The sequence below is a fragment of the Tiliqua scincoides genome, chromosome 3 (assembly GCF_035046505.1).
Source record: "Tiliqua scincoides isolate rTilSci1 chromosome 3, rTilSci1.hap2, whole genome shotgun sequence".
Taxonomy (NCBI): domain Eukaryota; kingdom Metazoa; phylum Chordata; class Lepidosauria; order Squamata; family Scincidae; genus Tiliqua; species Tiliqua scincoides.
In genome coordinates, this window is record NC_089823.1 from 187,811,753 (window position 1) to 187,839,671 (window position 27,919).

The 27,919-nt window shown below is 41.6% G+C and overlaps 1 protein-coding gene across 2 annotated transcripts; it reads left to right on the forward strand.

Moving 5' to 3' along the window:
• Window positions 1-27,161, forward strand: PCGF6 (polycomb group ring finger 6). 2 transcript variants are annotated; one of them, XM_066622335.1, is made up of 10 exons: window positions 1-329; window positions 2,044-2,143; window positions 2,849-2,945; window positions 4,572-4,627; window positions 5,582-5,641; window positions 6,761-6,869; window positions 8,187-8,214; window positions 9,581-9,679; window positions 20,656-20,742; window positions 26,258-27,161. In XM_066622335.1, the coding sequence occupies exons 1-10, from the start codon at window positions 48-50 to the stop codon at window positions 26,324-26,326; spliced, it is 987 nt and encodes a 328-aa protein (XP_066478432.1). In that variant the 5' UTR covers window positions 1-47; the 3' UTR covers window positions 26,327-27,161. The 2 variants fall into 2 exon arrangements, with proteins under 2 accessions (XP_066478432.1, XP_066478433.1); XM_066622336.1 differs by lacking the exon at window positions 20,656-20,742.
• The last annotated feature ends 758 nt before the right edge of the window (window positions 27,162-27,919 follow it).

Sequence of the window (27,919 nt, forward strand, 5' to 3'; positions counted from 1 at the left end):
CTGTGTGTAGCGGTGTCTGCAGTGAGAGTCTCTGGGCGCCCAGAGGGATGGAGCTGGGGGAGGGGATGGAGCTGGGGGCTGAGGGTCCAGGCGAGGAGGAAGCAGAGCCCCCCCTGGCTGCTCCGGGGCGCTCCGGGGCGGGCTCGGTCTTGGAGAGGGGCTCGGAGTCCAGTGCTGAGGGGAACGAGGAGCTGGAGGAGGACGACGAGGAGGCGATGGAGTTGGAGGAGGACGACGAGGACGAAGAGGCTCTGGGAGGGGGGCCCAGGGGCGCCTTCCGAGGCTATGGGCTGGAGGAGGGAGAAGTGGATTCGGACGACGAGGATGAGGTACAACCACTCGCCCCCTTTCAGTGCGCGGCTGGGACTGGGCTCTTCCCTTGGTTTTGGTCCCCTGGGTGCTGCATAGCAGGTTGCTTACCTTTCCTGACCAGGTGGTTGGGAGTTTACTCCGAGTTTACTCTCCTGAAGGAAGGGAGTAAAAATTATCATTGTCTCTAGCCAAAGGTGCTCATTTTCTTTTGTATTTTCTCCACAACATGACAATCTGAGTGTTGTCAAAGCCTCTGTCCACATGCGTTCCCATCTCTTGGTTCAGCAGTTCCCAATCTTTTTAGCATCGGGACCCACCCCCCAAAAAACCTTACAAACCACTCAAGCCTCAGTGGTGAAAGTGCTGTACTTGTATAGTAGCTATATTTGACCATAGTGTTCCCCCCAAGTAGCAGCGTCTTTAACCTTGATTCACATAGTGTAATCCAGTGGTTCTCAAACTTTTAGCACCAGGGCACACTTCTTACAGTGAGAATCTGTCAGGACCCACCAGAAGTGATGTCATGACTGTAAGTGACATCATCAAGCAGAAAATTTTTTAACAATCCTAAGCTGCATTCCTGCCTACACATACGCAGGAGTAAGCCCCATTGATTGTCATTGTTAAAAGCATATACAGAGTAGCCAGTTAAAAGTACAGATCTGTAACAGTTCCCCAAATGCAATCACAAAGCATGGTAGCATCAGGTCTGATATATTAAGAATGAAATAAAATATTGAAATAAATAGGAATTTAAATTGGTTCATGATCCACTTAGTGGGTCTCGACACACAGTTTGAGAAACACTGGTCTAATCGAATTGTCTAGTCTAGATTATGACTGTCAATTAGACTATAATTGACAGTTTCATGGCCTACCAAAAATTTGTTACCCACTGGTGGACTGCAAACCCACAGTTTGGGAACCACCGTCTTAGTGTGCTTTCAGTAGACAAATAATGAGGTGGCATCTGTCAGCTGTGTGGAGCTGCTACAAGATTGTAGGATGCATCTGTCCCTATCCCCTGAGTACAGTATATTTGCCTCTCTTTCTTCCTGAACTGTGGTTCTACATTCTACAGCTGAGTTTCTCAACATTTGCCCCCCACTATACCACTTTGCATGGTCCGCCTATTGGAAGTACCACTGGGAATAACTGGCGATGATGTCCTCAACAGTTACTTTTGGTTTGGGAGGCCAGACATGATGCAACAAACACCAGTAAGAGGCTCAGGGAGGAAGGCTTTTTTGATTGCATGGAATGTGCATGCTGGAGCTCTGCCCACTGAGCTGCTGCTGCTCAGCATTTCATTACTGGTCTTGCTGCCAGGTGGCAAGGTCCTTGGGGTTCTGCACGTACCACTGGACACCACCTGAAGTGCCACCAGTGGTATGAGTACCACTAGTTGAGAAACATTGTTCTATACAGAAGCTGGGTTTGGAGAGTACTTCCCTGTAGAAAGCTGATATCTCCCAGATGCCTTACTGGCATTTGAGATGATACCTGGCTTTATCACCAAGGCATCCACATAGTGTGATACTCTATACATCTATGCTTATAGCTTACTTTTTTTAAAAAGTGACTTTGAAGTGCTGTTCTAGAGAGAGCTTTTTCCAGTGGACAGATGATGTCTCAAAGTGTGTATTACTGTGGCATGTTTGCTCCCTGTAATCTTTGATTGAACAAGAAAAGTCAAAATTTTTTTTTGAAAAATCTTATTTCTGCTTACAGCGCATGATTAACCTATCTGACCTGACACCATATATAATGTGTTCCATCTGCAAAGGGTATTTCATAGACGCTACAACTATTACAGAATGTCTTCATACATGTAAGTACTGTTAAATTCTTCTTTAAAATAAGGTTTTAAAATTATATCTCAAAAATACTGTATATCTTGTGCTAGTTTTGTTGCTGCATGGTGGTGTCTCCAAGATAAATTCTGGAAAACCTCATCAATTTATGTGTGTTTCAAGGTGGGTCATAAATTTGGTCCATTTTGGAGTTAATAGATCTTTGATCCATTAAGAGAGGTCAGTGAGCTTTAAGACAAGTGTATAAGGAGCATGTCTTTGAAACGTAAACAACACATAAAAGTTAATCTAATATAAAATAACTGTTGAATAGTTTGGATGTCACTGGCTCTGCTGTTCTTAAGAAAACTGTTGTGGAAAGGAAAATGGAACTAATTTCAAGAAATATGTGCATACATGCACTCTTCTCTGCAACTTGTAAAATCCATGTGTATAAGAACTAAAATCTACATTCAGTGTTTTACTACGTACGAGCAGTATATTCAGTGTTCTACTTATGAGCATTTTTGTTGTTGTTGGAATGCTGTTGTTAAAAACTAACCTCCCTAGAATTGCTCTGAACCCAGTATCAACTGTGCTTATTTTCACTTCTTTAACATTTACTCTGCTTTCTAGCCAACATGTTATTACATATTCTGGATTATTTTTGGTGATAATTTGGTGATTTTGTATACTCCTGTATGGAAGGCAGCAACTACTTATTTATTTTTATTTATTTACAGTTTGTAAAAGCTGCATAGTAAGACACTTTTACTACAGTAATAGATGTCCAAAATGCAACATCGTGGTACATCAGACACAACCCCTTTATAATATCAGGTAATGTACCTTAATTAAAATTATCTATACCTGTATGTGTGTTACCTGTAAAGAACACTGGATGTTTTAAGAAAGCATTGATATCTCTTTTTAGTCTTTGCTTTGGAATTATTGGAATTTAAAGAATATTTAAAATTGACCATACATAGAGCAGGAAAACTTGCTGTTCCATAAAAGAAGCTTAGTAGACTTTACAAAAATTAGTGCTTCTTTGTTCTAAATCAACAAAGAAGGAATTTTAAAAGAGCATTTGTTTCATGTGGGGGAAGAACTCATATTGGGGGTGTCCTTTGTACTATTTCTTACCTCCAGTGCGCCAAAACAACCATTACTAAGTCTTTGGCAATTATATGTTGGCAAGAATCTTAATATGCCTCTGGGAATTGCTGCAGTACATTCTAGCTGGAAGGGCAGGTCATTATACTTGATCATCTGTGGGTTGTATCCTAAAAAAGTGAATCCTGACTTAGCACTATTGAAATTAATGGAACACACCGTTGGCAACCTTTAGTCCGGAAAGACTATGGTATCGTGCTCTGAATGGTGGTTCTGGAACAGCGTCTAGTGCAGCTGAAAAGGCCAATTCGGGAGTGACAATCCCTTCTGCAGTGGAAGCAAGTGCAGTCTGTCCCTGGTCTGTCTCCCTGTGCAGCTGAAAAGGCCAATTCGGGAGTGACAATCCCTTCCGCACTGGAAGCAAGTGCAATCTGTCCCTGGTCTGTCTCCCTGGCTATGGGCCTTGCCTCTTTGCCTCAAACTGTTGGCCAAGTGTCTCTTCAAACTGGGAAAGGCCATGCTGCACAGCCTGCCTCCAAGCGGGCCGCTCAGAGGCCAGGGTTTCCCACTTGTTGAGGTCCACTCCTAAGGCCTTCAGATCCCTCTTGCAGATGTCCTTGTATCGCAGCTGTGGTCTACCTGTAGGGCGCTTTCCTTGCACGAGTTCTCCATAGAGGAGATCCTTTGGGATCCGGCCATCATCCATTCTCACGACATGACCGAGCCAACGCAGGCACCTCTGTTTCAGCAGTGCATACATGCTAGGGATTCCAGCACGTTCCAGGACTGTGTTGTTTGGAACTTTGATGCCGAGAATGCGTCGGAGGCAGCGTATGTGGAAAGCGTTCAGTTTCCTCTCCTGTTGTGAATGAAGAGTCCATGAATCGCTGCAGTACAGAAGTGTACTCAGGACGCACGCTCTGTAGACCTGGATCTTGGTATGTTCCGTCAGCTTCTTGTTGGACCAGACTCTCTCTGTGAGTCTGGAAAACGTGGTAGCTGCTTTACCGATGCGTTTGTTTAGCTCGGTATCGAGAGAAAGAGTGTCGGAGATCGTTGAGCCAAGGTACACAAAGTCATGGACAACCTCCAGTTCATGCGCAGAGATTGTAATGCAGGGAGGTGAGTCCACATCCTGAACCATGAAAGTTGGTTGTAATTAACCTAAGTCCCATTAATTTCAATAGGATTCCTAAATTTTTTAGAGATACAATCCTATGATTGTAAGTCAAATCGACTATTAACTTTTAATTCCCCCTCATTCTTTGTTCCTCTTTCACAAGTTCAGTGTAGCAGCATATAGTGTAAGTTTGATAACTAACTTTTATTACTCTACTTCTATTCCACTAGGCTGGATAGACAGTTGCAAGACATTGTCTATAAAATAGTTGTCAACTTGGAGGAAAGTAAGTCTATTTTGAGCCTCTTTCTGTCAATACAATTTAAAAGAGAGTTTAGCTCTCATGTGTCTTTTATTCTAGTGTTATTCATTCCTTCCATTCTCCTTGCCAAAATATTCCAATCCTTTGTAAATACTGAATTTAGGAAACAGGATCAACTATGGGAAAAAGATTTATACACGTGCATATATGTAATTTCTTTGGCTTACAAAGTTGAGGTTCTCTTAATAGGAAATTGAACAACTCTGGTTAAGTCATGTCTGGGGCCTGGGTCATTTCAAGGCTCTTGCCATGGTCTTAATTGTATTTAAGGAGCGCATGCAGAAATAAGGCACATTCTTTCCACATGTGCTTGTGCATTGCATGCTGTTCCATGTGTGCTTGCACAAGCACATGTGAAAAGAATTGCACAGTGAGATACTGAGAATTCTACGTTTGACATCTTGTGCCAGTGTATTTAACAATATGATGTACAAGTGCAAAGCCAAATTAAAATTCTATACAGATTTCTGTGTGTAACAACCTCATTTTATTACTTCTGTATACTCACTTGTGTCAGCAGAAGGATTACTGAGGAAAGAACGTTATTGGACCCCATCAAGTTCTCACTGGATTCATTAACAAATTCTATTGCTGTCATTTACACACTAGTGTGGTCCTAGATTATCTACATTAGTCAAAGCCTGTGGGGCTAAATCAACTAAATGCCAACTAGTGGTTTGCAAGTTTAAACTGTGATATTATATACTGGTTTCATTAAAAAGTCCCCAAAGCAGTTGAATGTTTTTGAAGGTGACATTATCTCATCCATATATGAAAAGCTCTTGGTCAGCAATAAAGGTGATTATTTTTGTCAACATATGTTCCAATCTAACCAACATCAGCTGTAGTAATGAAATAACTATATATTGTAGCTTCTATGTTGAGCAAAACTAAATATTCTATATTGTATATTTTTAGGAGAGAAGAAGCAAATGCATGACTTCTACAGAGAAAGAGGTCTAGAAATACCTAAACCAGGTAAGAGGATAACTATTGTTGGGAAGTAGTAATGTCACTGTGAGTTTATTATATATCACCATGAATTGCCATGCTGCTTCAGATCATTGTAGTTTGCATTCCTTCTGCAGACTATGGCCAGCACAATTGTGACATGCCAGAGACTCCAGGCACAGGGTATTTCATATTGTGCTTTTAGATTCTTTCTTAAACTACGAAATGCTACTACATCCAAGTTGAGGTATGGGGTGCCTCATATTGTGTTGAGTAGGGCCAACACCTCTGGAGAACTGGCACTTAGATTTGTGAAGGCCTGCCTGCATTTGTACATCTCTGTTACTCTCTATCTCTGTATTCAAAGCTGCATGAGAAAATTAGCACCAGTTTCTCTTATGCACTTGCAGTTATGCAGCTAGGGAGTGCAGAACGATCTGTGGGGTGGGGAAAAGAAATACCGGGGTATAAGAGATTGTAGTTGTAGAAAAGAGCTGTGGGTATAGAAAGAAAAAGGAGGTCAAATGGCTGCAGAGAGACTTGTTTACTGAGGGGATGGGATAATCAGAAGGAGATACAGAGTCACTATTAGGGTGGGGAGGAACAGAGAAAAAAGGGGGTAACAGATGGTGATGCAGAAATAAATTAGATGGTAGCTAAGAATAGGGCCTGCACAATTCAAATAGAAAGGAAAAAAAAGTAAGAAATAGAGGATAGTTGCTGAGAGATGGAGGTGCAAAGAAGGGGTACTGTGCAGAGCAGGAAAATGAAAAAGGGGATGAATGAAGTGGGCTTCTGAGAGACAGTACAGAATGTTGTGGAGCAAAGAGGAAAAAAAGTAAGATCAACAGAGGAGGAAACAGTACAGAGAGAAGGAGAGCACTCTGGGATTCAGAATGGGGAAAAAGGTTTTCAGAATGGGAAAAATGGGTTTAAAAGAATACACTAAGTAAATTGTAACATACTGTTCTTCTGTTAACAACATGGCCCTCTTGTGTTAGTAAATACATGGAAGTGGCCCCCAGAAAAATGTTGAGTGCTTCTGAATTATGTTATGCCTCTGTGTAATGTGTTACTTCATGTTGTGTCCTATTTCAGGTGATGGATATATTCTTCTCTCTTATTGTTTCTCTTTTTCTATCTTAGCTGTGCCACAGCCAGTAGCTGTAGGTAGGGGAAGACCACGCAAAGTAGTAGGTTCAGTGTTCCGTATTCCACCAGAACTTGATGTATCGCTCCTTTTAGAATTCATTGGGTAAGTGAACCGGACTTTAATAGATTGTAGAAAACAAAACTGTATTTGTGTTTCAAAAATACAATCATATGAGTGTACTCTATTGGCTATAAAAGTTTTAGGGTCAATTATCTTCACTTAGAAATGCAAGAGCCAGGACATGATGAAGTTTACTAGTCTAACTATTGTGTGAAAGAATGATGATCTGTGAAATGACTACAGAAATAATGAAAAAGTCTTATCTGAGTACAGCAAAACATGTTTATAAAACTTATTATGAATCCTTGCAAACTTTATACAGTATAAACATATACCTATGTATATGAGATGCTTGCCTTTTCCAACGGGTCAAATCTTTTTTATAGCATTACTTCTATAGATATGTCCATTCTTATTGGACATATCATGTTCATGTTGGACATTATTCATATCCAAAAATTATATTTGGTCAATCAGGAGGAATAATTTTGTAAATATCTGCTTTCTTATATGCATTCAGTCTTGCTGTGGTTAAGCAGAATAGTGCAATACTGAAAAGAGATCAGGAAAAACTGGTATTTTTGCTCTTTTATCCTGGAGACCCGTGTTGAGCCAGATCCATGGATGCACAATCCATGGAAATGGAGGCCCACCTGTATCTCATAAAAAGCATCTAATTCTGAGACCACTTTTCAAATTGTCACAGATCTTAAATATGTGTGTGTATAAAAGTACTGTATGAAACTTTCTAAAACTAGAATTTTGGTGTCATGCTAATAGCAAGCCTCTTCCTGTCATTTTCAGTTGAAAAGCAGTTAAGATAGTGAAATAATGTCCACTTTCCATAGCAATCTAGATGAGAATTAACACTAAGACTGAATCCATATAGAATGGTGATGATTGGTGTCCTGCCTTGTTTGGGAGGTTGGTTTACTTGTTCTAAATGGAGTCATAGACTTTCTCCAAGCAGACTTTGTGTATGCTGTTTTGTGTCAATGCCAATTTCTATGACTTACATCAGATTCACCAAAAGTGCCCCTTCCTAAAAGAAACAAGTCTTGTCATTGGGATTCATGTCTTGGTACTTCTAGGATCGGTTTCTGTACTTTGGTTAAAACTACTTTTTGAAGGCTGTCTGGGTTTACTGAAGGTAACTGGCGTTGACATTTGCCTTCACCAGAAACTATGCAGCACTGATGCTCTTGCAGCTGCAGTCATTACCAGTTTGTTTCTATGATGCTCCTGAATTGAGAAGTTTTTATTTTTATACAAGCCATAGATAATCATAATGATTTAGCGTTCAGCATGCAAATACACATGCACCTTAGAGGTTTTGATTTCGATTTTTTATTATTTCAGAGTGAACGATGTCTCAGGGAATTTTAAGGTACGGATATTGCTAACATTTATCTTCCTGTATTTCATTTTAATGACATGTGCTTTTAAAATTGAAATGTATTTTAAAACATGTAACTTTGTCCTGGAGTACACTGTACTTGCAAATTCATTATTGCTATAGGAGAGTTACAATGCCAAGGATGTAATATTTTAGACTGAAGGACCATGTAAAGCACCATGGGAATCAGTACCACCAAGGAGCAAATAGCCAGATTGTTATTCCTTTGGCTGTAGATTAAACTTTACGCAGAGAGTTGATAGGCATTTCCAAAAGCATAACTGATTCTGAGAGCTTGAGGTAAAAGTCTGAATTGTATAAAGCAGCTTAATTTAAAAAGTGCACAGGCATGGTATACTCGCAAACATTACTTGACCTGTATTCTGTGTCTTTCAAAAAGGTTTTGTCCCAGTCTTCACCAAAGACTGTTGATTAAACTTAGCAGCCATGAGATAATGGAACAGACCCTTTTTTGTATTGGTCTTCCTGGTAAAGACCAGGAAGTAGAGAATGGGAATAAATTGACAATTTTCACAATTCAGGGAAGTAAGCATTAGAGGCCCCCATCGGTCTGTATTGAGACTGGTGTATGTTACCTTGCTTATAAATGCTCTGGAGTTTGAGTTAAGCTTGAGATGGCCACTTGTGCCGATGATACCAAGCTATGCCAAGTACATATATACAGTTGTGCGCCACTTAACAATGGGGATCGGGACCATGATCCCCATTGTCAAGCAGTGCTTGACACAATGCAGACTTTCTACAGGGAAGGGGGTGCTCCATTCCTCTTGGCTCCGGAGGGTTGTCTGAGCCTCCCAGAGGCAGCGCATGTCCAAGTGCTGCCTCTGCAAGGCTCAGACTGAGGGAAATTATGTCTCTCGTGTGATTTCCTGTTTCCTCTGTGAAACCGGAAGTCTCTGGTGACTGATTCTAAGATTAAACAAAAATGGGTAAAATTTGGACAGAAGTCTATGTCTCAGCTAATTTCACTCTTTAGCTATATGAAGAAGGTCTTTCAAATACAAAATCATGCTAAAATAGCAATCTAGTATGCACTGAGGTAATAAAACAGTTCCCTGTGTGAAAAATAAGTTCAATTTAAGTGAAAAGTTTTACTTGGCATCGTGTCTTCATTTTATGTTAAATCTATGAACCACTTACGCTGATTTTTCTTATTGCTGAATCAGAGTTTATTGATTTCATCTTCGGTAGTCATAGTTTGTGTTACTGTTTGTTAGGGTAAATGAGCAAGAGGGTGTTCCACTCTTGGTGTAAGAATTGGATAGAATCATTGTAAAATACCCTGATTAGAATTTCCCCTGTATTATTGAGAACCATAACAGTCTAAAATCTGCAGCCATTGGAGAAGAAGTTTATACGGGTTTCGGGCGAGGCAACAGTTGGACATGTGGAGAAATTCCTCCGGAGAAAGATGGGTCTTCAACCTGGCTGTCAGGTATGCTATGCTACTTGTTTGCTCCACAAACTGGGCGAAGGCATACTTGCTCTTCATCACCCACATCATTTGTGTAAAAAAGCTACTTCATCATAGCAAGTAGGTAAGGTTTTCATGATCCTCTCTATGTGATGCTTTGATCTTTCAGAAAGCATTATGTAATTGGGAAAAGCCAAATCTCTTGTTTCAAAGATTAATGTAATACATGCTGGCATGGCAAGATAATAAATTGTGAAGAAACAACTAAAGCAGAAAAATGAATTTTAAGAGGACAAAACATGATAGGTTATAACAGCTTTCAAAAGGTTTTAAGAAAAAGATAACGTCTAAAGGGGTTTTAACATAGTTTCAGCAGACTAGTAAAAAGTTTTGCCAGATTTCCACTCATGAAAATGTTTGGTCTGATGGAATTTTTTGAAGAAATTTCATGAAACACTCCTTGCTTACTTGTTTGCACATGCAGTTACTTGTTAGACAGACACAATAGCAAACAGCATCTATATCTCTGATCTCCAACTTCGGCACTTCTTTTAAACAAAGGCATCTTGAAGCAATTTCAGCCAATCGAGTATTATTTCAGACAGTGTGATGTCACATAAAACACACAGCCAATTATATTTCACTACATGACAACAAAGGTAAAATCTGTGGGTAGGAAGCATTGCCCTCTCTCTGAGTAGGCTTCCTGACAATACCACAGAGTCATCCAGATTTGGTTATGTGATGTCATGAAACCATTTGGTTTCACAGACTTCCTCAGACATCTGCTAAAATTGGACATGGAGTGTTTCCATTGCTGCATGAACAATAGTTATAGATTTAAAATCTGAGACTAAGGCCCAAATCCGTTACTTTCCAGCACTGGCATAGCTGTGCCAATGGGACGTGTGCTGCATCCTGCAGTTGGGGGGCGCTCATGGAGGCCTCCTCAAAGTAAGGGAATATTTGTTTCCTTACTTAGGAGCTGCGTTGCCCTTATGTTGGTGCTGGAAAGTGGGTTAGGATTGCGCCCTAAGTAAATTCAGTAATTGCATTTGAGTTGTTTAAAGTTTTGTGTCTTAATATGGTTCCTGTGTTAATTTTTTAAATCCTGTTTTGTGTATCATCATGTTGACTGACTATATATAATCAAAGATATGCAAGTGTTTATAAATATTTTCATCAAGCAAAAAAAGAAGCAATGTAGGCAAATGCTTTTGCTTATCAAAGAAAATACATTCATATTATCAGAGAGCAGCAATTTTCAACATTTTTTATCTCACTGCACACTGACAAGGCACTAAAATTGTCAAGGCACACCATCAGTTTTTTGGCAGTTGCCAAGGCATACCACGCTGACAGCAGGGGCTTACATCCCCCAGTGGCCCTAGTAAGAAATGATCCTCCTCCAAACTCTCATGGCACACCTGCAGACCATCTGTGGCACACCAGTGTGCCACGGCACAGTGGTTGAAAATGGCTGTCGTATAGCATAAATTGGAATTCTAATAAAGAAGCACTTCCAAATTGGAAATACTTCCCAATTGTATAGCAAAACTAGATGGTGACTATTGCCTATGAATTTCAGCTCCCCTTTTAAGACTGTTATCTCTTATGAACTTCCTCCAATGTCTGCCCAAATATAGTTTCTCTCAAAGCACAACTTGGATCAGGTCTTTTTCAATTGTATTTTTTGAGATATGGTCACAAAACAAATGTCTAGCTTCACTCCTAGAATTTGCTTTTTTATTTGCTAGAGAGCTGATTGTTTGACTAGCAAAATCTGAGCTTGCTGTTTGCTAAAAACAGTTAACTAGACTGCTAGTACTATTCTGGGCTAAAGCAGGGGCCTTGCTGCTCACAGTTAGTGCTCTCAAGCATGAGTTCCTACAAAGATATAGTGCAAAGATGGGAGGCAGGCAGTGGGACAGAATGGTAAGTCTTTGACACTGCTGTTCCTGAGAGGATTTCACAGTTCACTGGATCCTGCCTGTGAGCTGTAGCTTGGAGGCCTCTGGTCTAAAGCAAGGCTGGTCAATGCATATATACTTCCTGCGACTGGATTGCTAAAATATAGGGTTGTATCATAATTTGTGCAATGGTGCTTATGCAGCTGATTTTTTCCCTGTTGCAGGCCCTGAAAAGCCATTCCTGAAGGCTAGATACCTTCTGTGGGTAGGCTACAAAAGGTGAAATTCTTCCAGCAATAGTGACCAGTAGGAGATATAGACAGACCCAGTAATGCAGGGCATTTCAAACTGGGGGCCCTGAGATTCCCCAACCTGAGGGCCCTGGCCTCTGCCCCCTTATGGGCAGAGGCAGGGAGGAGGCAGCAGCATAATCCCCAGGATTGTGCCACTCAGGGTGTAACAAACATCACCCCTGGGGTAGGGAAGGACCAAGGGAGACCCCCAAACCAGCCAGGACTCAACCCTCCTCCACCACCCTCAAGAGCAATGCTTATTTATTTTTGCTTACTCCAAGCCCCAGGTCCCATTATCATACATTGTATTGGCAACCTTCAGTCTCGAAAGACTATGGTATCGCGCTCTGAAAGGTGGTTCTGGCACAGCGTCTAGTGTGGCTGAAAAGGCCAATCCGGGAGTGACAATCCCTTCCACACCGGGAGCAAGTGCAGTCTGTCCCTGGTCTGTCTCCCTGGCTATGGGCCTTCCTTCTTTGCCTCTTAGCCTCAGACTGTTGGCAAAGTGTCTCTTCAAACTGGGAAAGGCCATGCTGCACAGCCTGCCTCCAAGCAGGCCGCTCAGAGGCCAGGGTTTCCCACTTGTTGAGGTCCATCCCTAAGGCCTTCAGATCCCTCTTGCAGATGTCCTTGTATCGCAGCTGTGGTCTACCTGTAGGGCGCTTTCCTTGCACGAGTTCTCCATAGAGGAGATCCTTTGGGATCCGGCCATCATCCATTCTCACGACATGACCAAGCCAACGCAGGCGTCTCTGTTTCAGCAGTGAATACATGCTAGGGATTCCAGCACGTTCCAGGACTGTGTTGTTTGGAACTTTGTCCTGCCAGGTGATGCCGAGGATGCGTCGGAGGCAGCGCATGTGGAACGCGCTCAGTTTCCTCTCCTGTTGTGAGCGAAGAGTCCATGACTCGCTGCAGTACAGAAGTGTACTCAGGACGCAAGCTCTGTAGACCTGGATCTTGGTATGTTCCGTCAGCTTCTTGTTGGACCAGACAACATCAAGGGGATGTATGATGGTATCAAGCAGGCCCTAGGTCCAACACAGAAGAAAATTGCCCCTCTGAAGTCTGCCACAGGCAATGTCATCCAGGATCGGGCGCAGCAGATGGAACGCTGGGTGCAGCACTACTCTGAGCTATATTCCAGAGAAAATGTAGTCACCGAAGAAGCACTGAACAACATTGAGTGCCTGCCTGTGCTGGAAGAGCTTGACAGTGAACCAACCCTAGAAGAACTTCACGTGGCCCTGGACTCCCTTGCCTTTGGCAAGGCACCTGGAAAAGACAGCATCCCTGCTGAAGTCCTAAAATGCTGCAAAGAGATCATCGTCACTGAGCTGCATGAAATCCTCTGTCTCTGCTGGAGAGAAGGTGGAGTACCTCAAGACATGAGGGATGCAAACATCATCACGCTGTACAAGAACAAAGGTGACAGGGGTGACTGCAACAACTACCGCGGCATCTCTCTCCTTAGCGTTGTAGGAAAGCTGTTTGCCCGAGTTGCACTAAAGAGGCTCCAGGTACTTGCAGAGAGCGTCTATCCAGAATCGCAGTGTGGATTCCGAGCCAACAGGTCCACCACTGATATGGTATTCTCCCTTAGACAACTGCAGGAGAAATGCAGGGAACAACGACAGCCACTCTTTATAGCCTTCATAGATCTCACAAAGGCTTTCGACCTGGTCAGCAGAGACGGCCTCTTCAAGATTCTCCCCAAGATTGGATGTCCACCCAGGCTCCTCAGCATCATCAGATCTTTCCACAAGGACATGAAGGGCACTGTTGTCTTCGATGGCTCCACATCAGACCCTTTTGACATCCGAAGCAGAGTGAAGCAGGGCTGTGTTCTTGCACCAACCTTGTTTGGGATTTTCTTCGCTGTCCTGCTGAAGCAGGCCTTTGGAACTGCAACAGAAGGCATCTATCTCCGGACCAGATCAGACGGAAAGCTCTTCAACCTCTCCAGACTGAGAGCAAAATCCAAAGTCCAGCTGAAATGTCTGCGTGACTTCCTCTTTGCCGACGATGCAGCTGTCACTACCCACTCTGCCAAAGATCTCCAGCAGCTCATGGATCGTTTTAGCAAGGCCTGCCAAGATTTTGGACTGACAATCAGCCTGAAGAAAACACAGGTCATGGTTCAGGATGTGGACTCACCTCCCTGCATTACAATCTCTGAGCATGAACTGGAGGTTGTCCATGACTTTGTGTACCTTGGCTCAACGATCTCCGACACTCATTCTCTCGATACCGAGCTAAACAAGCGCATCGGTAAAGCAGCTACGTTATCATACATGCCCCTGGTCAATCACTGCACCCAATGTTTTAAATAAAAGATTTTTATTAAAGCTTCAAGGGAGCTTCAATTGCTCCATAAAAACATATCTACATGCAACACAATGGCTTTAAAAACAAGAAAGATCTTACCTAAAGAGAGGCTAAAACTACCATCTTACAATCTCAGTATTGCTTCCAATATCATAGCTGTAAGCTCCCTGCTCTCTGTTTTCAGGCACCCAAGCCCAGGTTTTATTCTTTAAGTTATTAATACCCTACACCTGGTTAACCAGCACCCAGCCTAAACCATCTTAAAGGGAAAGGGACTTGCCCCACCCCGTGACACAGGGGACTGCAGAGGCTTGGCTGTACTTACCAGAGCCTCCTGCAGCTATGCCAAAGCTTTAGAAGTAAAAGTGGAGCGATTGCACTCCGCCTCCGCTAAACCGGAAGTGGAGCGAGATTGGAGTTGGGGCCAAGGGAGTTTTGCTAGAACACATCCCTTGCAAAGCTGATATATTCTGTTTCCATACACCAACAGCATATTTGTTAACTTTGGTACCTGAGGGAAGATTAGTTTTATATCTGCTGTGTAGATTTATAATTGTAACATGACTTTTGACTGTGTCAGATTGTATTTAAATAGAACTGTCAGCTTTTTACTGCCATTGTTTACATTCTAATTACAGTAAAATAGGTCTGATATACCTAATTTTAGCATTAGCTTCTCAAGGATATCATTCAGTCTGCCTTGTCCGATGTTCCTGTGCACCTTTGCTTCACAATGAATTTTTATGTATGCCTGTAAATTTTTTTCCACTCTGTATATCTTGGAGCCATCCTCAAGTTGTTCTAGCACAGAGTCCCAGTGTTGATACTGTGGCACATAAAATAGGTTGAAATGGTAACAACATGATGGATGTTTTCTTGAGTTCATTGTGAAAAATATAGAATAAACCATGCCTTCCTTCCCAAACCACTGTTCACAATTTTTTTTAATGAAATAAGCATGGCAGCTACTGAGTTGTCTTGATAAAGACTGTCACAATAATGTATAACTACCCTCTTAAAAGATAGCTATAGCTGTCAGTTGTTTACTACCCGGACACACCAGCTCTCTTTTTTGTAGCCCAGATTAAGGCAGGGAAGGCAATCATGACAGAATTTGCTATTCACCTGTTTTAGAATGTGATTTATAGAAGTGTTTCCTTTTCAGCTGCATATCTCTGAAAACATGTACTGTTAATGAAGATAGGCTTTGGGAAAATAATTGGGCTTTGTGTATCTGCCGCTGTTGGCCTCAGTATGATTATCATGTGTCAGCTATTTAGACTAAAGGTATAATGACAACAAATTAATGGGGGGGGGGAGGAGATAGTTCTGGTTCATGCTTTTGGATAATTAGCAACCCAATTCTATCATACTGTGGGGAGGGGGCAGTCCCAGAGATTTCCTCTGGGTAAGGGAAGATTTGTTCCCTTATCCAGGATTAAGCCTCTGCTGCTTGTATGGGTCTACTTGGACATACGCTCGTGATTTAGCTGGCAGAATTCCAAGTGGATCTGGGAAGGCGGATTGAGACTGGAAAGGGGAGTAGGATATTGGCAGTACCACTGCCATCAATAACACCACTTTTGGGCCTCAATCTGCTTTCCTTCCTGCCCCAATCTCCTCCCCATTACTCCCTGCCCTGTTCTGTCCACCCCTCCCTCCCTGTGCACTGACTTACCAGTGCTGGGGAACATGCTGGTGTGCTGCCGCAGCCACTTACAGCAACAGTCTAGGTGCACAAAACAGCACCTAGACTGCATTTTGCATCCATCCAGGACTTTATGTTGCCAGAATGCTGGTTCCAACAGTGTAAGGTTCTGTCAGGATTGGGCTATAGGTTATGTAGTGTGATCTTAGCCTTTCAGTTGTCAAATCAACATGTTTCTGCCCTGGACCTATTGCAAGTTAATGTCAGGATTTGCTCAGGGTCATCATCCCAAGAACTTAGCATCAGAGGCCCACAGTTAGAAAGAAATAAGCTAGACAGGTTGTGGGGATGCCAAGGCAAGTAGTATAGCTGAAGGTTGGCAAGAAGCAATGGCTGATGCTCTGTGTAGTCTGACATAATCTTCTCACTAAGCAGCAAGTTCTCAGATTGAAGAACAGGCGCTGAAGCTTTCTAGAGGCAAATCAAGTTGCTCAGGGTCATCCGACCAGGTACTGAGTTATCTGGTGGAGCTTACAATGTACAAGGGAACTTGTAATTCCTCTGGATAGCACAATTCAGTCTATAACTTCTTTGGCAAGCACTTTACCTAAGAAGTCAGAAGATACAAAAGCTGGAAGTTCTGGTTCAGGGAATGGATATACATAATGCTTTACATGTAATCTTTTATTAAGAGTAATGAACTGTTCTTGGGGAAAATATCCTTAGGCCAGTGTTTTTCAACCTTTTTTATCTCATGGCACACTGACAAGGTACTAAAATTGTCAAGACACACCATCCGTTTTTTGACAATTGGCAAGACGCACAATGCTGTTGTTGGGGTGCTCACATTCCCCAGTGGCCCTACTAATAATTGATCCTTCCCCAAACTCCTGCAGCATACCTGCAGACCACTTACAGCACACCAGTGTGTCATGGCACAGTGGTTGAAAATGGCTGCCTTGGGCCTTCCAAAGGAATCAGGAGCTTATTGCATGAGTTTTACCCCTCATTTAGCATTTTTATCCATCTGTCCATTCAATCAAAAGCCTTTGCTCCACTTGAGTACATGGTCTTCTGGTATTGAGGGAAGTAGCATTTTGCATTCAGTCAAACATGGCATATAAGTAGTTTTGTTGAAAGGGGGTTTTTCTGATTTAATAGGGTTAAGTGGGGACAACTTCACTGCAGTATCATAACTTTTCCATCCCTTTAAAAGGCCAACTAATTCTACTTATGGTTTGCCATGCCAGCTTTTAACACTGATTGGTTCCAGTAGTACAAGTCTAAAATAAATTTATAGCACATCTGCCTAATGGAATTTCTTATACTCCTTTGTGTGTATACATATTAATCCCTTGTGTCCAGGGATTAATATATAATCTCTGACCCTATAGATGTAGTTTAAAAAGGCTATTGAGAACAAACATCATTTCTTTTTATTTTCTTTGTACTTCTGCTCCCTTGTGTTATGCACTCATCATCTGAATTCTATCCCAGCAATTAGTATTGAAGCTTTAGGACTTAGCACTGAAGGAGCAGAATTAGGCATTTGGTATTCCAAGCACTTTGTGGACATAAAAGGGAAAGCAGCTTTGCAATCATTTATTTAAAACCACTGAAACATTTAATATCTGGGGCATAGATCTGTGCCACAAGTGGAGTTCACATCAGGATAGTTCTGGTCAAATGTTCACTCCTGAATTCTTTCAAAGCTGCCAAAAGTTGCTATTATATCTTTTTACAGCAAAGTAATTACATTTTGCCTCTAGTATTTGCAAGGTTAGGTTTAAGTTTCTTTTATGTGTCTGTTCTTTTCTGTTTAACCACAGCAGGTTCTGCAAGCCTTGATGTTTTAATGCAGTATTACAAAAAAATTCCATTATTTTCTGTACAATGTATGATGGTGTTCAGTTCAAGCTAATTATTATATTTAATGACTTTGCATAGATAGGAAATGAGCTAAGTGGTACTACGTCTGAAATGCAGATAAACATGTATTTTGTTTTTTATTGCTTCAATTGAATTCAAATTTGTAATTTTAAATCGGCATATTTATTTTAAGATACTTCTACTCTGCCTTTCCCTCCTAAGTGACCAACAGGTCAAAGGATTTTTAAAAAGCATAAAACATAAAACCAACAACCACATCTGGACAAAAATAGTGAAAATCTAGACAAAAAAGCCAAAATAAAAAGGCTTTCAGATGCACCAAAAAGATGGAAGTGATGGTGCCAATCTCAGCCTAACAGGAAGGGTGTTTTGCAATAAAATTATCTTGTCAAAGGATGAAATGGAGAAAAAGTAGTCGAAATAACTGCAGCTCTCTGGTATTAATTGCTTATAGACAGTATTGTTAAAAAGTTTCTCATGGTCACATTCAGTTTTGCCTTAACTTCACAATCTTTACTTTTTCCCTCTTTGTTTATCTAGATCTGTGGTTCTCAAGGTCAGTGGTTCTCAGACCTTTTGGTCTCCAGAGCCTTTTTACACTTCTAAAAGGAGTTTTGGGGAATCCTGCTGGGGCATGTACAGAGTCTCGGAGAGTTTGTGAGCACTGCACAAGGAGGGCAGGAAGGCTAACTAGGCAGGGGCAAATGGTATACACTTATAGTGTGCTTATGGAGCCCCTGAAGTGGTCTCAGGGAACACACTTTGAGAAACTGCTCTGTTTTCTCTGATGTAATTCTACATGGGGTAATGATCTATTCTGACCAGGAGAGGGCAGGACATACCAAAGATTTGCCTTTTTTTCTTCCTAGTTTGCTTATTGCCTCTTGTCTAGTGGTTCTCAAAGTTTTTGGTCTCCCTTGCCCTTTCAACTCTTAACAATGGTCTCGGGGACTACACTGAGAAATGCTACTCTATATATCAATTTTTTTTTTGTCTCTACAGAGAGTGAAATACTTTGTTTGCTCTTTAAGCAGGTGTTATTTTCTTTTAAAGAGGAGCCAAAAATTAAAATTAAACTTATAAAGACTTTGTGGTTTCTACTGTTGAGTAAATGAATTCTTCTGCAAATCAGATATTTCATAACAGTTCAGTTGGGACATGCCTGCTTATCCAAAGAAGTAAAATGCTTTCTAGAAGGTATTTTTGAACAGTTAAGGAGAGTGGAAAGCATAAGAAAGGTGTATCACAGTGAACCCTTTCAGAAAAGAAAGCACTTTGATATTCATTCCTAAAGTCAGTTAGGGAAGTCATCCTACCTACTGCTTCGGGAGTCATTTACCCTGCATATATTACTACTTGCAAAACTGAGGCTGGCATTGTAACTCTGAGGCTTCAGCTTAATCTTCTTAGAGCTTCAGTAACTGAATTTTGTAGCACTTTTCTTCCTTCATTGGATGAACTGAAGGAACATCAACATCGTATGGTTTAAAAAAAAACAACACGTTTACTGCTGCACTGTATCTTGATAGTGCTAGTCTCAACTTAGCTACTGGGTGACTTTTAGGAGTCATTTAATAATAATAACACAGGCCTACAAAATTGAGGGTCAGACGTTTTTCCCAAACTTTATGGTGGTTTGATATGAATTTGGGGTGCCAATTTCAAAAATGGCATCCGTTTTGCCCTATCACGTCTAGTTTTGGAGATACAGTATAGCCTCATTAGTGAATGGTTCAAGCAGCTTCCTCATGAGGAAGCCATGGTGTAGGCTTCCTCATGAGGAAGCTGCTTTAACCATTCACTAAAGAGGCTATACTATATCTCCAAAACTATACGTCATAGGGTAAAATGGATGCCATTTTTTGAATCGGCACCCCAAATATACCCAGGAATTGGTGTAACGTTTAAAGAAGCAAAACGTGTGTTAGCCTGTGTAATCAGCATTGTATTATCAGAAGTGCTTTCTGAGCATGCAAAGTGTCTTACATAAAGTCTAATCACCCTGGAGGGCTTCCCCAGTCCTCCTAATGCCTTCTAAGGCATTAAAAAGTCACTTCCGATTAAACCAGAAGTCATGTGATTTGAGCTCTGAAGCTCAGTCCATCCACGGCCTATGCTGAACTCAGAAACACCTCCAGAGGCTAGGGGAGCAGAGCTCCCCTAGCCTCTGGAGGGGGCCCACCTCAGGGGGCCACACCCAATTTGAACATAACTGAATCGGCGAATACAGGGTCCATGGCTGGAGAAACAGATTGCAGATTGCAGATCACATTATCCACAGAGAACTGGCACTCCAGAGATAATGGGTCCTGTATTATTTAATTAAGATTGTCTGTACTGGGACTGCTGTCCATGTTAACAAACCTAACCCCAGCTGTACTCTGAAAATTGAAATTTCAGATTATTGCTTTTTGCATTAGCTGTAAAGTAAAAATGGATGTTGATTTTTAAATCAAGCAAATCACTGCAAATAGTTTGCATAAAAGACAGTATTTGACATTGGGGTTAATAACTTAGAAAAGGGGTGTACAATGAAAGCTGATTGACAAGCAAATGATGTCTTATAGTGCTCTGTGTATGAGGCATGACTTTCAAAATGGGTTTATTCTGTTCATGAGTGTGCTTGTCATGTTTATAGCTGCTTATTACTCAGATACCTCCTGCAAACAATCAGTTCTTGAGGGCCTATGTGTAAAGTTTCGTTTTGAAGAGTGTCTTACCAGATCTTGAAACTGCTTCTTGAACTTGGAAGAGTTTTTTTTAACTTGTAATAAAAACCCTTTTTAAAAAGATCTTTGTAATTCTAAGACTCTTGAGAACAACTCTGGAAAGTAAATGCAGGGAAAAAGCAGATTATGTGCAGTCCCACTGCTGCTAAGTCAGACTTTGACAACAGCTTGTCGCACATTTCTTTCTTTTGATTTTTAGGTAGACATAATATGCGGTGATCACCTGCTAGAACACTACCAGACTCTAAGGGAAATTCGACGAGCTCTAGGAGAGAGTGCAGTGCAGGTACGATTATGCCAATTGAGGGAAATTAAAGTTTTATATAAAGAATGCCTTTGAGTATAAAGTGTCTGCCAGCAGTGCTTTCACACATTGATAGTTGCCTGCACTGCACATATTTGTACCGTAGATCTGCAAGGAAAACTTGCTAGTGTCAGCTAACGCTTTTCTTCAGTTTGTGCATGATGGTATTTTTTATTTTTAGCATTTGGTATACTTTACTCTTGGATTTTTGCTTTTATTTTGCATCAAACTGGGATGATAATTGCTGTAAGAGCTGATTATATTAAATGTTACTGTTTTATCACTTTACAACATAGTATTAACAAATAACAGTCTTGTATATGAATACTAAACATACATTTACAGTTGGTTTAACTGTTATCCAATGCACTATCTGATAGATAGTGGTTCTCAAACTTGTGGGTCATGACCTACCAGAGAACTGGGCCATTCCTCCTTAAGGACTGCAGTGATGGCGGTGCAGCTATCGTAGCAGTGCTGCTATCAGGGGGCTTGTAAACATACCTGGGGGATAGCGCCAGCCATCTGGAGGGTGTGGGGCTCATGGCCCCCTCTGTGGACCTTCCTGCTGCTCCAAACTGTTCTTTGCCGATTGTAACCCACTTCTGAGTTGTGATTGTAAATCGGAAGTGGGTTGTGATAGCTGAAAAGTGAGGTGCAGTTTGGAGCAGCAGGGAGGTCCGCAAAGGGGGCCATGAGCCCCCTTTACCCTCCAAATGGCTGGTGCTATCCACAGGTATATTTACAAGTCCCTTGATTGCGGTGGTGCCGGCACAGCCACCACTAATACCACGGTGTCAACATCTGAGTAGGACTTTGAACTGCTGACCTACCAGATTCCTTAGAATGCCAGCTTTATTTTATTAGTGTCTATCTGATATTTTTAGAGGTTTTTTGTCCTTTGCATTTGGAGAGAGGAGCATTAAACTGTGAATATAGTAACTATGTAAGACTACCAAATGTAAAGGAGGGTTGGGTGGAGGTTTTTTCTAGCTTTCTGACCTATCCACTGCCTGCTGATATTTTATGAAACCTATTCCCTTCTTTTCTTCCCATCTACAAATCAATTGAGCGTTGTTTTGTAGTTAGGCTGATGCAAGTAAGGGCACAATCCTGAATGCGCCTTGGGCCTGCGCAAGTCCCTTGTGCTGGCCCAGGAGGGTTGCAAACATGCCCTAAAGCACATTTGCACCTCCTCAAGAGTTGGCTGGGCCAGCGCAGGAATGCGCTGGCCCATGGAAGCTGAATCCAGCCTCTGTGCCGACTTGGGAAAAGAGGGTTGCGTTGACTGAGTTTGGCTGATGGAAGGGTGGGGAGGAGGTGGGAGGGAGGCATTCAGGGGCAGGGTGGGTAGAGGGCGGTCCTGGAGGTAGGCAGGGAGCGGGAGGCGGGGCTGGGACCTGGCAGTTATGCTGGATCCCAACCCCATTACCTGAGCAGCGCGGGACAACTATAAGCTGCTCCTCTCTCCTCAGACTTATGGCATCTCCTGAGGTGGCACAAGTTCAAGGAGACCCATTGGGGCTGCAGTGGCTTATGTGGGGGTAAAGGGAAGAGTTTCCCCTTATCTCTGACTGAGCCACTTTGGGTCCCTATCTTGTGCTGGTTATAGCACAGGCCTCCTGGCCTGCCTGTTCCACTGCATGATAGGATTGTGATGCACATGTGTCATTCACCAGTTTGTTACACAAACTAATATTATCAGAATTAAGGTGCAATGCTGCACAGTAAAAACCTGAAAATATTAGACTATACAAATATTTATTTACAATTTCAGCATACCTTTCTAAATAGAAAAAACCTAGCCTGGGGCTTTCTTTAGTATTAAATAAGATGTAATGGTTACATCTATCATTATGGGTGGTATTTACTCAATAAGAATACGTAATTGTTTTCAATAATAGCAATCTATTTCAGTATTAAATATTTATATATAGCTTTTCAACACAAAGTGCACAACGCAGTTTACAGACAAAATAGCTAATGATGTACATAAATTAATTTGCAGATTTTCTTGTGGGTTGAGGAGAAGGGAGAATTAGACAGTTTTAATTACTTATTGGGGCTGGTATGCATCTGAAATCAGAGCCAACAACACTGATCATGTACTTGGTAGTGCACACACATTGCTGGATCGCTGTGCACACAGCAGATGTTAGGTGAACCTTTCACCAATGCATCTTTTTGCATGCTTATCCAGAATAGCAATCTGAATGCAGAAGTCTCTTTTCACACACAGCTGGTCCTTGTTGTGTCCAGGGGGAGTGCAGAATTCTTGTTGGTGCAGTTATCGTGTAGTTCAGGGGTGCTCAAACTTTCAAATTTAGGGATGCTGGACCTTTAACAAGTGTATAGAAGAGAGAATTTCAGCAGGTGTAGCTTGTCATCTGTGGGATGACAAGTTGCACCTGCTGCAATTCTCTCTTCTATACACTTGTTAAAGGTCCAGCATCCCTAAAGTTGAAAGTTTGAGCACCCCTGGTGTAGTTGATTAAAAAAATTGCCTGTGGCTTTTAATCCAGTGACTGTTTTCAGTAGGTCATAATGGTAACTTGCTGTCTTCATTTAAGTGACATATCTAAAGAGAGACTGTAGCATGATTTCATCAAAGCATTCCATTCCATATTAGAATGCTCCTTAAATGCTCCCTTCACACACTGATGCACAAGTGCTAACTATATGCATCTTAGACAGTGTCAATGTGAAGTGTCATTGGCACCAAAAAGTGGAGTTACAACAGCCCACTTTACTGTTAGGTAGTGTATTGCACCAAAGTATAGATCTTCTTCAACCATCTTATCTCAGGAAGCTAAACACAGAAGGTTCAAAAGAAGCTGTAATCATGATGGTCTGCTTCATATGTACAGGTGGTTCCCATGCAAACTGCGCAGAACCAGGTGAGGCTCACAGCCAGGCCATGCCTGCATAGAAGTACAATTTCTGCAGATTAGTACCTCTGTGCAGGGGATCTGTATGTGGCTGCTGTGATCTGAATATCTCTTTAAAATTCACACCAATTGCATCTCTATGAATGTAGCCCTCTGTGCTCTTGAGGATTTTGCGTGAAATTACAAGCAAGTGTGAACCAACCTTACTTCACATGGACATAGTACACTGTTTCTCGCATTCTTTACTTTGCAAGTCTCCAGTGTGGTTTTTTTCCAAGAAAACTGCCTTTTATAATTCTCTGTCCTGGGAATGAAAATGAAGCCTGTTAATAGAGAACGACTAGGTGATTTTCTCCTATCCAGATCTGTGTCACACTCAGTATCTGTGTTATCTTCCAGCAAGGCAAAGTACACACACTTGAGATCTGTTACCACTTGGGGTTCTCTGACAGAGGTGTTTAGGATGACACATCTGCCATTCACACTTGCCAAGCTTGTTAAGAGAAACACCAGTTTCACTGCAGCAAACACAATTGATTTGTAAAATGCAAAGCAATCCTTAGATTTTTGGAAAAGAGAGCTGGTCTTTGGGGATCCTCTACAAGAAGCTTAAATGAAAAAGCTGAAGATGAAGAAGCTGATCAAAGGATATAGATCGAAGTTGACCTCAGTAATTTCCTTTGTTGGACCCTGATTCTCAGACTGAAAGCCTGATTTTGGCCACTTTCCCTGTAGGCCCAGTTTCCCACCTTATATTGTTTCAGAGGGCTCCCAACCCTGAGGAACATCTTCTTAGAGGCTGCAGTGTGGAGGGGAAGTTCCCCTGCACAAGTTTCCTCCTGTTTGCACAAATCGGGATCAAAGCAAATATTAGCAAGCCCACATAATATGTATCTGTTGATGGACTACAGGTGGTAAAAGAAATGTTTAAATGTTTCTACACTTTGAACATGCAAGGATTATTTTTAAAGCGAGCATGTCAGGAAAGCTAGACTACAGATGTCTTCCTACTATCTTATTCTGGCATGTGCAGGGAGCTTTCCATATAGTGGAGCTTTTGAATGTTTGAATCCTCCACCTGCAGTCTGAAATGGTATAGTTCAAGAATACATTATGCAGCTTCACTTTCAGGGTTAGACTAGGTGTGATGTCAGTCATGTCATTTAGGTATGTGTGCCTGTTTTTAACAGTGGTCCCAAAATTGGGGGGGGAGAGATCCAAATTGGGATTGTGGCATCCCTTGAAGGGGTTCTAACGCTTTGTCCCTACAGTGGTCCTGATTCAAAAGGAGGTATTTAAATTTAAAAATAAATGCACAGCCAAATGACAAGCTTTAACATGCTATTTGGTCTGATCTTTAATCTCCATTTAAAAGAAGTGTTGAAGTATACAGATGCAACAGAGCCAGCCAATCCATGGAGCCAATTGAAGCAGTTGCTTCAGGCAGTCGATTGGTGAGGGGGCAGTCATCTCCAACCACCTACTTGCCTTCACTACCACTTTTTTTCCTTCCATTACCTGGATTCGGAGGACTGAGAGGAAGTAATGAGCTAGAACAGTGTTTCTCAAGGTTGTCCTCAGCTGTACCACTTCACATGGTCCACCTATTCGAAGTGCCACCTATTCGAAGTAACTGGCAATGATTTGAGTTGGGAGGCCAGATGTGATGCGACAAACACCAGTAAGAGGCTCAGGGTGGAAGGGGAGGGCTTTTCGAGCACCGAAAAGCATGCTTTGGAGTTCTATCCACCAAACAAACCCTTCTACTACTGCTTGTTGCATCATGTTCCTCGTCTTGCAACCGGGTGGCAGGGGTCTTGTGAGTACCACCAGACACCACCTCAAATACCACTGGTGGTACCCGTACCATTGGTTGATAAACACTGAGCTAGAATATTGGAAAGTGGGAGGAGCAACAGTAGCACATCACGTAAGGGGGGGGCAGCATTTGGCATGCCATTTTAGGAGATCTTGAGCCAGTCCTGAGATTCAAGTAAACAATGGAAACAATATACAGTGAGCCCACTATATCCACAGATTCAGGATACACGGATTTCATTATTCATGGATCCCCAAACCTGCGGGTCAGACCCACATGGACCCCCCTGAGGCAACTGGAACTGTGCTCTGGTCACCTCCAGAGGATGTTCTCAGGGCTGGGGAGGGAGGGAAGCCTTAGAAAGCCAGATTTTTCAGAAAAACCAAAAGTGGTGTTTTAAGCCATATATTGTGTGGGCTTGCTGATTACTGGACCCCAAAACTTGTGGATTTCCTTATCCATAGAGGGTCCCGGAACAGAACCCTCATGGATAATGAGGAACACACTGTATTACCCATTCAGGTGTTGTTTCCACTCCCCTAGCCAGGGTATCAAGATGGTTTTGTACTTGCATATTGTTTCCTCTTGTTGTTCTCCTGCGGGGAGAAGTGCACAGCCAAACTGGGAGATGTCTTGTACTTCACAACCAAAAAGAGCTTTTTATGAAAGGGGAAACCTCCTATTTCATTAGGTGTTATATGGAAATTTAGCTATGGCAGGACTTTGAAGCTTTTTCATTTGCTGCTTGTGTTGAATGTTTTACCAGTGTGGTTTCTTTTCTGCTTTGTAGGATGGCTTACTTGTACTTCACTATGGCCTGCTTCTTGGCGGAAACTCTACACTTCCAAGAATTGATTAAGTATCCAAAGCCTAAGAAATACAAATGAGCAAATCATCTTCAATTGTGAAGTGCACCCAAAAATGATGATCTTATTGGAAGGAATTAAATCAGTGTTCCACTGACCGCTCTAGTAAATTAGAATCTGAAAAACAAATATGAAAAGAGAAATTTTGTGCCGGTAACTGTAGCTAACTTTGTTGTTGGGTACAGTAGAGCCCTTATGTTGTCATTACTTACATAACCAAGGAACAGCAAAACCTATCAGGATGACTGGGCTTACTTTAAATGCTACTTGGGTCTTGCAGGTTTCACAGCTTGTTCCCAGGGCTTGAACTTGAAACCAGCAGTTATCTGAAAGATGTTATGTATGAACTTGCAGTGGCATTCTCAGGGACAATCTTTGGTGTGCAGTGTCTCATTGAAAAACTTGTATTCTTCAGGACACTTGACTGTACACTACTTGGTGTAAAAATCATAGGAGAGACTTTCAGATGTGTCTAGATTAAATGAGGGGATAATTCTGTTTTATAAATTACAAGCATTATGTCATGTTTTATTAGAGGTATAGCATTAAGACATGCAGTAGCAGATCAAATCAGTAATATAATGTGAAAGGAATTGGACAAATGTTAATGCAATACTGTATTATCTCATTGTTCCTAACAGTGTGGCTGTGACAGATTTTCATGCAGAAATGTAGGACTGCCTCCTAGGTTCACTTCAGAATTAAGCGCCTGATTCTAATCCTACTAAAGTTGGTGGTCAGGTTCTGTTCTAGGATGGTCCATCAGAGGGATGACAAATCTACCTTTTTGTGCAGTTTTCAGTATCCTTACTCAATTCCTTAATACTTCCCCCAAACCTATTTCCACTGCAGTTTTATTGCAGCCTCCATTCTTATTCTCCTCACCTCTATCACCATGTACCAATTCCTAGACATTCTGCTGGCATTCATTCGCCCATTTCTTATAACTGCTATTTCAAAATCTCAGTTGTTGGTAATTGTCTGGGACTTCCAAGCATGAGCTTCAGATAACACTGCCCTCTATATCCCTGCCACTAGCAACAATTCCATGTTAATAACAAAGTAGCTTTTGTTTGCATGGCAGTCCAATAAATGATTTCATTTTTAACATAGCCAAAGATTTCATAGGAACTTGCTATAATGGACAATGCATTGTCATAGAGGCCGGATCTGTGGCTATCGTATTTGAAAAATGGATGGCAATCTTGTATTATTAATACTGTTTTGATGTCTGTACCAGAAGGTGCTGGATCTTTTTTTTAATGATCTGTTGTTAAAACTCCTGGCCTGTTGTAGAACTGGATGGGTTTAAAGACACGAGAGAGATGCATTCATAATGTAAGTGCTGGCTTTTTAAGCCAAACATGTTTTGCTTGTGTTTGTAAAATAATGCCTTTAAACGTTCAACTTCGTTATAATACATTTGGAGAGGGGGTAGATATTTCTAAATGTTTACCTAGTTTATATTCAAAATAACCAGTTTATTTTCAGTATTTCTATAAAGCAGTCATTGTAAAAGGGAACAAATGATTTCTGTATATATTTTGTGTACTTAATCTCAACAATGTAACTATTAAAGACAAAGA